Genomic DNA, 12,136 nt, shown 5'->3' with positions numbered 1-12,136 from the left:
TAGAATATGAACATTCCTTAATGATAATGCTTTCCTTAAATACTTTGTTGCTTTTCTCCTGCGAGGAATCAGGATAAGATTGAATTGTTACACGTATTTAACTTTCCTGATTTTTCTTAACGAAAGTTCATTTTAATTCTCAAATATCATATAAGGCAGGTCTTCCAGAATTGTCCATTTCAAAATGTTAGGGAAAACAGTGTGTCTTTATATTCCATATTGATGTATTTCATTTTTTTAAAAAATAGACCTGATAGTGGTACTATCTTATTATTTCATTACATATTTTCTCTTTTTTTAAAAGAAAGAATTGGACCTTTCATTATTATGCGTACCAGAAATAGGCATTTATAATAAAACTAGCTTGGTCCAAAGGATAGAAGTTCAGCCTAACAGACAGGAAGCAGCAGGTGAAGGAAGCTAAGTACATCAGATACCTGTACAATTAGCACAGGGGCCCCACAAGGCTGTGTGCTCTCTCCACTTCTTTCTATATACCAATGATGCATCTCAAATGATCCATCTCTTAAACTACTGAAGTTCGCAGATGACACAGCAGTGATCGGTCTCATTTGAGACAATGATGAATCCGCATTCAACAGACAGGAGGTTGAACAACTAGTCTTGTAGTGTGACCGGAACAATCTGGAACTGAACACACTCAAAACTGTATAAATGATGGCGGACTTTAGGAGAAAACCACCTATACTACCACATCTTACAATACTAGACAACACAGTATCAACAGTAGAGACCTTCAAATTTCTAGGTTCTACCATATCTCAAGACCTAAAATGGACAGCTAATATCAAAAAAGCACAACAAAGCACAACAAAGAATGTTCTTTCTGTGCCAACTCAGAAAGCTCTAACTGCCCAAGGAGCTGCTGATCCAGTTCTACAGAGGAATTATTGAGTCTGTCATTTGCACCTCTATAACAGTCTGGTTTGGTTCTGCAACCCAACAAGTCAGACACAGACTTCAGGGAATAATTAGAACTGCAGAAAAAACAATTACTACCAACCTGCCTTCCATTGATGACCTGTATGCTGCAAGAGCCAAAAAAAAGGGCTGTGAAAATATTTACAGACCCCTCGCATCCTGGACATAAATTGTTTCAACTCCTATCCTCAAAATGACGCTACAGAACACTGCACATCAGAATAATTAGACACAAGAACATTTTTTTCCTAAATGCCATCACTCTGATGAACAAATAATTTCCTCAACACTGTCAAACTATTTACTAAATCTGCACTACTATTAATCTTGTCATCGTTCCTATCACCCATCTCCTCCCACTTATGACTGTATGACTGTAACCTTGTTGCTGGTATCCTTATGATTTATATTGACTGTTTCCTAATATGATTTGATTGCTTATTTGCTCCCTATGACTATCATTAAGTGTTGTACCTTATGATTCTTGACGGATTTTCTTTATGTACACTGAGAGCGTATACACCAAGACAAATACCTTGTGTGTCCAATCACACTTGGCCAATAAAGAATTCTATTCTATTCTATTCTTAAACCTAGTTCAAATTGCAATTTACTTGTAAAGGTTTTTTGTTGATTTGGGAGCAGTAGTTATTTCTAGGATTGTCCACCTTGGAAAATAATTCAGAAATGCTTTGAAAATCATCCAAACAGACTCTTTATTTAGTAAAGCAGATGATTTTTTTTCAAGATTCCATGTGATTTTGAAAAAAAAAAAGATGCTGCTGTTTTAATGAGCTGACTTACTGCAGTTCATGCAAATCTTTAAGGAGCTGTGAAGTGTCATAGCTATGGTTTTTCGGAGCTTATTTTTTCAGTGTTTTGAGGAAGTAAAATAAGTAGACTGTCCTGAGTTATTATGAAGGAACAGTTGGATATAGTTTTAAAAAGTGATATAAGCCAGCTTTCTGTAAGATTTTAATTGCCCTGGTGGGTGGATATGATGATATGTGTAATTTCACATATCTGGAGGAGATGAGGTTCATTCCAGGTGCAGGTTTTGGGGGTGTTTGGGCAAGATACCAATCCCTGCCCTATAGATCACAGATTGTTCTTTATTGCTCTAAGACTAAGCTCTAAGCTAACTTTATCCTATAGATTTTATCACCTTTGTGTATGTATCTGTGTTGTTCTATAAAGGATGCAGCTTTCCGTCCCATTTACGTTTTTTTATTGGTTTAAAGAAGGCAGGGAAACAGTGACATTGTGCAAGAAAATAAGGTCCACGGTGCTCTGAGCATTAGATTGGGTTTCTTATAACATGGAGGGCCTTGGTAGGTGCTCCGAAATTTCTGCTTCTTGCAAAGTGAGGGCCTTGGCGGATGTTCCAAATTTCTGGAAAGGTTGGCTTAAGCAGACTGGCTCATTATACTTTTCTTTCTTTGTGAATATTTTCAGATGCTGCTTTATTTCTGGCACATGAAGATGATTCCATTCACGTTTCTTCTTTCTCCTTAGTTATGAGGTACATATTGAGTATTTCTGTTACATGATTAGTAGCTTGTGTGTTTTCATTTAAGAGTGAATCAAGAAGTTGTTAAGTTAAAGCAAATTGGTTAATTTACCAATGCTTGATCCAACCATACATCATCTCCCACAAGGTCTGGACCAGTCAGGAGGCACACAGATTTAATAATCGGATGGCAATACTTATAGCACCAAAGACCCTCTCAACTTTCTTAGGATCAGTAGAATTAAACATTCCCAGATAATCTACCCAGAATTTATCTCTCAATTCCACAGACTTACACTGCCAGGGTACATCTCAGAATGGATGTAAGCAACTTTATCGAACCGATGCCTTGAACATAGCTCACAGTGGTGCTGCAGATATTTCTCTGGTCTTTCTTTACCCAGGAAGAAGTGGGTGATCTTGAACAGGGCCACTTGTTGGCTACCTATAAGCATGATAAGAGTAGAAAAATAAGTGTTTTGTTTCCCTTATTTTGATAAACTCTCACTGATGCTTAGCAGTGGCAATAGCACTTAGACTTATATAACACTTCACAATGCTTTTATTTATTTATTTATTTATTTGATTTTTATACCGCCCTTCTCCCGAAGGACTCGGGGCGGTGTACAGGCAAAATAAAAACAGACAAGACAATATACAGTATAAAATGCCAGATTAAAAAACTTATTATAATTAGCCTAAAAATTTAAAATGTATAGAAAACTAAAACCCCATTTAAAATTAATAATAAAAATTATAAACTCAATAAAATTTAAGCCAGCCCCGCGCGAATGAAAAGATGTGTCTTCAGTTCGCGGCGAAAGGTCCGAAGGTCAGGTATTTGGCGTAAACCCGGGGGAAGTTCGTTCCAGAGTGTGGGAGCCCCCACAGAGAAGGACCTTCCCCTGGGGGCCGCCAGTCGACATTGCTTGGCGGACGGCACCCTGAGAAGTCCCTCTCTGTGAGAGCGTACGGGTCGGTGGGAGGCATGTGGTAACAGCAGGCGGTCCCGTAAGTACCCAGGCCCTAAGCCATGGAGCGCTTTAAAGGTCTCTAAGCAGTTTACAGAGTCAGCCCATTGCTCCCAACAATCTGGATCTTCATTTTACCTACCTTGGAAGGATGGAAGACTGAGTCAACCTTGAGCATAGTAAAAATCTGATCTGCCAAATTTCAGGCAGCCAACAGTCAGCAGAAGTACCTGCAGTACTGCATTCTAACCACTGTGTCACTGCGGTTCTTCCTTAGCTTTGTTTTTCATCTTTCTCCAACATGTCTTCAGGAGTTAATTTCCATTTTAATCTCCAGGTATTACTTTGAAAACCAGGAAGCTGCTAGGATCCCAAGACAAGAAACTGCCTAGAGGTGTTGGGAGTCAAGTGGCATACACATTTAACCAACAAATTAATAACACTTGATCAGGCACCACTGGATCCAAGACGAATGTTGCTTTTTTATTCTAAGATGATTAAGGTCTCATTTGAACCAAGCACCTTCTTCTACAGCTGTATCTTCTACAGCGGTGCACCATTGAACAACTGATTCCCAACACTTTGCTACGACCCCTCCAAACTACTCAATCAGCATCCCGCTCCAGTCTGGCCCCTACTGATAACATAGGGTATCCTGAATAGCTCAGGACAGGGGTCTCCAACCTTGGTCCCTTTAAGACTTGTGGACTTCAACTCCCAGAATTCCTCAGCCAGCTTTGCTGGCTGAGGGATTCTGGACTTGAAGTCCACAAGTCTTCAAGGGACCAAGGTTGGAGACCCCTGGCTCAGGAGATCACGGTGAAGGCTGTGCCTGTTGCTGTCTCTTGTAGCCATTAACCTCTGTTATATCCATTCATATCTTACAGGGGTCCAAAGACCCTTAAAATCTTTGTCCTTCACAACTTCCACCAACTATCATTGATGTACTTCACTAATAACTCCTATGGACAGTCCATTACATCCGACAATGCCATTACAAAAACAGAACCCAACCCCGTTTGGTTCATCAGCTCATTTCATTTCTGGACATTTTGTCTTCTGTCTTACCAGTTTCAGTTGTAATTAACTACCCAAAGAAAAAATAGAAAGAATAAGATGCTGGGATAAATAAGGGATCAGTATGGTGTTACTTTATTTGTATATGCTTTGACTCTATTATAAAGGTAGGGATACAGAATCTTTCTCCTGCTAGTCTGTGCTTTAAAGAGGCCAAACAAAGAAGTGGTGGAGGCAAGATAAAAGCTACATCTATATATATATAAAAGCGAAAACCACTCACGAATTAATCACGAAATCTCCAGAACTGTAAAGCCTACAAACTTGAAATTTGCCACGTATGCTCCTCTTGGCTTCTTGGTGCTCACTAACAAAGATTTTTCAAAATGATCATCAGAGCATTAGTATTTCCTATATTATTATAACATGCTCTGATGCTAATTAGTTAGACGTTCTACTCCCCTCCCAAGTTGAAAATAACTCTGGAGAGAATGGGATAGCATAGAACAGGGAAAGGGAGAGAAGGGAAGAGGAGACAACAGGAGAGGCTTCTGTGGGGGAAGCCTTGTGGAGAGAAAGGGCTAGAAAGCCTGAGGGAGAGAAAGGGATAGGATAGGAGATGTTTCTGTGGGGCAAGGCTGAGGGAGAGAAGGGGAGAGGAGAGGATCTATGGGGCCAGCCTCAGGGAGAGAAGGGGAAAGGATAAGAGAGGCTTCTGTGGAGCCAGCCTGAGGGAGAGGAGAGGAGAGGCTTCTGTGGGGCTAGCCTGAGGGAGAGAAAGGGAGAGAAGAGGCCAATTGTAATTACTCATTAATTTTCAAACTCTAAATGTCAATTTATCAAGCCCGATCACATAGTTTCGTAGTGGGTATCCAGCTAGTTTAAATATAAATTGAATTAAGATGAAATTAAATAAATGTAGGTAATCTAGTTGTTTCATATTTATTTAATAGTGTTCACTTTCTTTTTTTAATTAAGAATTATATTAAATAGACAAAACAAAGAAACCAAATACCCCCCCTCTCTCTGGATGGATGAATGGATGGATGGATAGATAGATAGATAGATAGATAGATAGATAGATAGATAGATAGATAGGAAAAATGGCCCTCCCTCAAAAAAGATAGTAAGAAAAATAAACTTTCCCCTTTATCATCAGCAAACATATCAATACTGAACAATTTATTGTTGTCTGTTAAATATAAACAGATCTTAATTCTATATCTCACCTCATTTTCTATAAAACCCTCTTTAAATCTTCAGTTCCCCTTATTGATCAACAGAGATCCAGAAAAAATCAATAAAATTGCTAACATTCTAAGTATATAAACCTCCTTTCCATTTATTCTAAATCCTCTTCATCCCTCTCTTAACAATTAAACATTACAAAAATAATGGAATTGAAAGCTATTAAACATTTATTGATTTATTCAATTTAAACATTACCAGAAATAACCCCTTATTTAAATATTCAAAAATCGATAGCATAAATGTTACAAACTAATCCATTATATCATTGAATATTTCTAAAGGAGAAATAATTCAATTCAGATATCCATTAAACATCACCAAAGATAGCAACTCATTATTTAATCACAGTCAAATAAACCAATTTTGTAGCTTTTTTCCTCCCAGCCATTCTTAAGTCCTATAGATACATTCTAACTTCTGTTTTTTATAGTCTCTTTGCCTTTTCTCCTGAAGTTCATCATATTTATCCAAAACCATTCATAATATCTATTAAGTAATTTCAATATATCTCTTATATTTTAATGTAAAAGGATAGTCCACATCACTTTTAAAGTACATTATTTGTATGTTCTTTTCGATTTTTAAATATTCATCCAGTTCCACTTGCAAATCCAGTATTTTGATCTCTTTGTTGTAATTTTTAAGTCCCTCTGAAAGACCATTTTGTCTTCAAAGGAATTTGTTCATCTTCAGGAGCAACTTTTAAGTTCCAGGAGAGAGTTGAAAAGCTGAAGCACTTCATATGCTCACAAATCAAACATTTCCTTTAAAGTTGGTGTCATATGCTTTAGTAATAGATCTTCAAAGTCTTGTTTGCAAAATGTAAACAAAACAGATTTTTCCCACAGGAGAGGATCTAATTAATTTCAAAGTCTGTCTTTAAATCAGTTTCACAAAGGCTTAGTTAGCATTTGAACTTTTTAAACTCTAAAGTACTTTGCTGTATATTGCCAGTTACAAAAAACATCTTACAAAGCTAATAAGACTTAGTTTCCTTTCTTTTGAAACAGATTGAAGGAAAACTCACCCAGCGACTTGTAGGCTTGCAGTTCTGAAGGTTTATCAATCTTAAAGAAGCTGTACAAAAAATAAATTCCAAAGTGATTAAAAAGATGAGATTTGATGAAACCTTAAAGTCCATGAAAAACTGCATTTATAGCTCAGAGCATGATGGAACTCAGGACTGGCTGCAGAGGCATCAATTTCTGCTGTGTGTTCACAAAAATCAGCTGTTGAGGAATACATATGAGCAATCTTCAGATATCTTCTCTCTGTTCTAGAGAGAATTCTGGCAGATTGCACTTCACATACAACTGCTTTTTGGCTGTAATGCCCCTGCAATCTGCATGGAGCCGGAAAATGTGCCTTGCCTCACTGCAAGAGAAAAAGATCTTTAAAGGTGTTTTAAAAAGTATTTTGACTGACCACATGCTTTGGACATGTAATAGCAAACTTGCTATCCAGGGTGATCTTGGAAAAAAAGACTCTCCTCTTGTTAACATGTGTTGAAACTAGGAGTGGGGAGGAAACAAATTAGACTGGTGGGTTTACTTTGGTTTGGCATCAGTATTTCGGGGGCATGTATATCAGCTGGCAGTTGAGCTTCTTTTGACATAAATGTAGCTTCATTCATTCATTCATTCATTCATTCACTTTAGATGACTGCCTACCTTAAATTCATTACTCTAGACAGCTAGTAGAAGTTAGAGATACAATCAAACGTAATACAAAGAACAGTCACATAACCAGCATAAATCACATGGATAAAAAACAGAATCAACATAACTATTGCGTAGCCTGTGTCCCACATCTAGATCCCAAGCATATTGACAAAACCAGTCCTTAAGGCCTTAGAAAAGGAGCAGGGCAAATCTAAACACTGACCTGTCAGGCAGGTGAGGTGTGATATAAAGGAAAGGGCTCTTCCATCTCACCTTTCTGCTGCCTCCTGGACCAATCAATACTAGCATTATTTTGAGACAAGAACCTTTAGCTCTTCTTAAAGATCAGTAAACCTGTACTTAAAAAGTTTTAAATATACAGGCAGGAGAAATGATACTATCTCTGCTTTACTGGGCACTCTCAACCCACACTGTGGGGGAGGCACTTTACTAAGAAGCTCTAACCTAACCACAGATCAGACCCAGCACTTGTATCTGGACCAGTGGGCAGTGAAGTCCAAAGTCTTCAAATCACCCAGCATACCTGTCAGATGCTCTGAGATGAGCCAACAGGCCTTACTAGGGTGGCACAGTAGAACAAAGAAAGTGCACTTCACTACAGGGCCCTTTTAGCAGCTGTCAAGTTTTTGGATTCTACTTTTGAACAAGGGCTTAGTGCTGTTTCAGAGCTGAACATACGATTAAAAACAGTTTTAGAAAAGATGATGGGGTAGGGCAGTTACAATGGGAAGATCCCCCTTTCTTGCAATTACTGCACCTGTCAGCTGTTTTTAAAACTATTATTTAATATTGATATTTTCCGTAAGAGTGCTAAACTCAGGTTTAAATGTACACACACACGGACTCTGGAGTGTGCTCCCCCTCCACAGCAGGTGTCAGCAATCTTTCAGACTGGCTGACAGATGCAGGCAATGGGAATCTGGTTCTTCCAATAGGCACCCAATTGCGCAGTTCAGTTCTACATGATCATTGACTTGATGGGGAAGTCAGCTTCTCCCTAACGTCTCTTGCCATTTCTCTGAGCCCTGGCAGCCTGAAGACCTGTTGTCAGATCTGGCAGCTGAGGCAGGAGAAGCATAGAGAGATATTTCTTTCTTCACTAGGTAATTAATTGCATGGAACTGCTCCATAGAACTTAGATGTGGTGGGAGGGAGAAGAGTGTATTTCAGAAGCCCAAAACATCCAGTGGGAGCTGGATATATCCCTCTGATAGTGTCATCAACCACATTGTCACAGAGGTGTCAAAGATTGTTTCAGGAGAAGAGGGAAAACACCCCTTTAACACTGGACCAACAAAAGACAAATGAAAGCTGCCTCCACATAGACTCAGGATGAATCAAAGGCTACAGATAAATTTAACAATGGTTAACAGGATATCTTTGTGCCATAGTTACCATAATGTAAACGTGAGCTCTTAATTTCACTGTTCATTATTCCTTTTACTATTCTCTTCTTGCATTCTGGGTTGCAGCTATCCATAGGCTATGGACATCACCAGGTGAGCTATAGATACAGCCTGCTGCTGCTCATTATGACCTTGGCATATTTTTCATAACTTTTCTAGTAAATGAGAATACCAGTCTCACTCATGGCCATACGACATACTGCTCATAGTGAGAATAGGCTGTATGCTGCAAGGGGAGCACAGGGCAGTTTTATCCCCAAATGTATTTAGGCTATTATGTGCAAGCTAGGAACTTTAATTTAGAGATTATTTTGCAAGCTAGCATATTTTTGCCTCTATTCTGTCAGCTAGGAGGCCTATGCAATATATAGCCACCTGCTTGGGACTGCTAAATTCAAAAGAATATTCTAAAAATTCCTTATTAATAATTGTAATTTGATATCAAATTTTGGAAAAGCTTTTAAGGTTGCATCTCAGTCTTCAGGTAAGGCAGATTTTTGATGAGCAGGAGTGGTGCTGGATGGAGAAACAGTACAGGCAGAGATGTATGGAGGGTACAAAGTTGAAAGTAAGGGTATGCTTATGCTGAATTTAGGAGCATGCGAGACCAACTATGGAGAGTTTAAGAACTGTCAAGTGATTTCAAAAGTGGTTTTGATATACACATTGGATGTTTTGTATCCTTTGCCCAAATAACTGAATTGGTGAGATTAAAGTGTATCATTGATATAAATGAGGATGGTAAAATCATTGCACCTGAAGTAAACATTATTTCCCAAATGCTAGTACCCTGTTCCAAGTAAAAGTCTCTTTTGCAATATGTGACTTTTAATTTTGTTCAAGGTGTAAGCAGTTGGATGGTTTCCTCATGGCTTTGTTGTACTATATTTCTTTTTATCTGGAGAAAATAACCCTGGAGATGAAACCCAAGTCTTTTATGGGGTGAGTAACTTTTATGTTTTCCTAAGCAGACTCCGATAACTACAGTATGTACATAATATTCTATGGTGAAGTCTTGGTACTAAGGCAAAGGTATTCTTTTTCTTTAGAGTTTGTGCACTCAGAGGATTGCCGGTTTGAACTTTACTAGACTGTGCAAAGAGCTTTCTCTATCAATGGGAGGTCTTGCATTTGGAGACCAGGTTGCTCAGAATACAATGCCCTTGTCCCATTTTACAAATCTGCACATATTTTTCAGTGTCAAAGATTCCAAATTCTGTAGCAAGAATGTAGATTTAGATTTAACTCAGTGAAAATTTAATCAATTCGTGGGAGAAAGAACTTTCTAAGTGTAAATTAGTTAATTCTACCCTGAGAAACTCAGCTTGAAAAACAAGTTTCTAGCCCTTTGTGAATCTGAAATACCTGCTGAAGTCAGAGAAGAGGCTAAGATAAATTTTACTCATCAAATTGGCTCCAGTGATATTGCTTTATGACCCGGGGAAATAGCAAGTAGTAAATAGTAATGTAGGTTACCGAATATACTCTTCTTAGCCCACAATTTGATAGTCTTGTAATTCATTTTTATTTTATTTAGCATGATGATAAAGACCTGCTTTGTTTAGGGAAGGATGGCTAGGGCTCAGTGCTTCAATGAATACCTGATATTAGGAAGCTCTCTACTTTAATTCTCTGTAGTGCCAATATCTCATTATGTGGGAAAGAGGTACTAATTGAAGAGAAGACAAAAGAATTACCGTATATACTCGAGTATAAGCCGAGTTTTTCAGCACGTTTTTTGTGCTGAAAAACGTCCCCTCGGCTTATACTCGGGTCTATACGGCTTATACTTGAGTTTGTTTGTTTTTTTAAGCCCCTCGGCTTATACTCGAGTATATACGGCTTATACTCGAGTTTTTTTTTTTTTTTTTTCACATTTTACCGGACGGCGCGGGGAAGCCCTGCTGGTGCAGTGAGAGGGCGGGGCGGGGGAGCCGCCAGCCTTCTCAGCTGAGGGAGGGAGGGTTTCCCCAACCGGTAGGTGCCTCATTTCCCACCCTCGGCTTATACTCGAGTCCCCAGTTTACCCCAGTTTTTGGGGTAAAATTGGGGACCTCGGCTTATACTCGGATCGGCTTATATTCGAGTATATACGGTAATTAATTCCAGTCAGAAAAGACACAAGAATCAAGCTATATGGACAACAGTGCTATGCAATAGGTCACCTTATATAATAGAGAGAATAGGTAAATTATGAAATGCTTTCAGGCTCTGTGTTCTCTTCTTAATGATCTTATGACAGAGTTGCTGGTTAAAGTCTATATTTTGATGTTCCACAATGCCTCTTGGAGTTCCATCCATATACTGTAGTTTTCATCCTCCCATTCATTCATGATCTCATTCTTTCTTCAGGTATTTGTAGTGTCCTCTTTAAGATATTTGATTCACCACCTCTTAATGGTCTATCTCTCCGATTCTCTATCCTTTAGTCCTTTTTAAGTTTCTTCTACCAGAACTTTGAAAATTGGTATGATTTATCCAATCCTGTTTTAAAAGTTGTCAAGCCAATATCTGGATCTGAATATGTATTTCTAGTGTACAAAAATGAAATAGCTACAGGTAGTCCTCGACTTACACCACAATTGAGCCCAACATTTCTGTTTCTAAGTGAGACATTTGTTAAGAGAGTTTTGCCCCATTTTGCAAGCGCAACTACATTTGTTAAGTTTGTACCATGGTTGTTAAGTGAATCTGACTTCCCATTGAGTTTGCTTGTCAGAAGGTCACAAAAGGTGATTACATGACCCTGGGACACTGCAACCATCATAAATATGAGTCAGTTGCCAAATGTCTGAATTTTGATCACCTGACCATGGAGATGCTCCAGCAGTCATAAGTATAAAAAATGGTCATAAGTCACTTTTTCAGTGCTCTTGTAACTTCGAACGGTCACTAAATGAACTGTTGTAAATCAAGGACTATCTGTAATGATGATCTGGCTGTTTTCCTGAAATATTCAATATTAAACTTAAAGCAAGGCTGAAAGTCCTCTAGCTCAGGGGGCTCTAACCTTGGTAACTTTAAGACTTGTGGACTTCAATTCCCAGAATTCTTTGCTGGCTGAGAAATTCTGGGAGTTGAAGTCCACCATTCTTAAAGTTACCAAGGTTGAAGACCCCTGCTATAAGTTATATAAACACAGAATTAATTATTGACAAAAAAGTGGTGAACACTGTTCTCTGAATGAGTTTGAGCAAAAGATGGCTCTCAAGGATGCTAGCTTGAATCCCTGCACTGAACAAGGGATTGAACAATCCCCTCCAGTTTTGACTTTCTATACAGAGTGTTGTGGGATGCATTCCAAAAAGGGGATGGGATTGAGACAAAAAAGAATGATTTTTTTTTTTCAGAATGAAA

The 12,136-nt window shown here is 38.5% G+C and overlaps 1 protein-coding gene across 3 annotated transcripts in view; it reads left to right on the top strand.

The window, feature by feature from the left end:
• PPP1R36 (protein phosphatase 1 regulatory subunit 36) overlaps positions 1-12,136 on the top strand; it is a 30,844-nt gene that overhangs the window by 4,277 nt on the left and 14,431 nt on the right. For 2 of the 3 annotated variants that reach the window (XM_058162894.1, XM_058162893.1), the window contains exons 5-6: positions 2,398-2,464; positions 9,623-9,721. In XM_058162894.1, the coding sequence (XP_058018877.1) occupies positions 2,398-2,464; positions 9,623-9,721 (166 nt within the window). The remainder of the gene's footprint in view (positions 1-2,397; positions 2,465-9,622; positions 9,722-12,136) is intronic. The other variant, XM_058162895.1, reaches the window with a different exon arrangement.

Source organism: Ahaetulla prasina, chromosome 1 (assembly GCF_028640845.1).
Source record: "Ahaetulla prasina isolate Xishuangbanna chromosome 1, ASM2864084v1, whole genome shotgun sequence".
In the NCBI taxonomy this organism is placed as follows: Eukaryota; Metazoa; Chordata; class Lepidosauria; order Squamata; family Colubridae; genus Ahaetulla; species Ahaetulla prasina.
The sequence above is the reverse complement of the archived record's forward strand: the minus strand, read 5'-3'. Positions and strand labels throughout refer to the sequence as shown.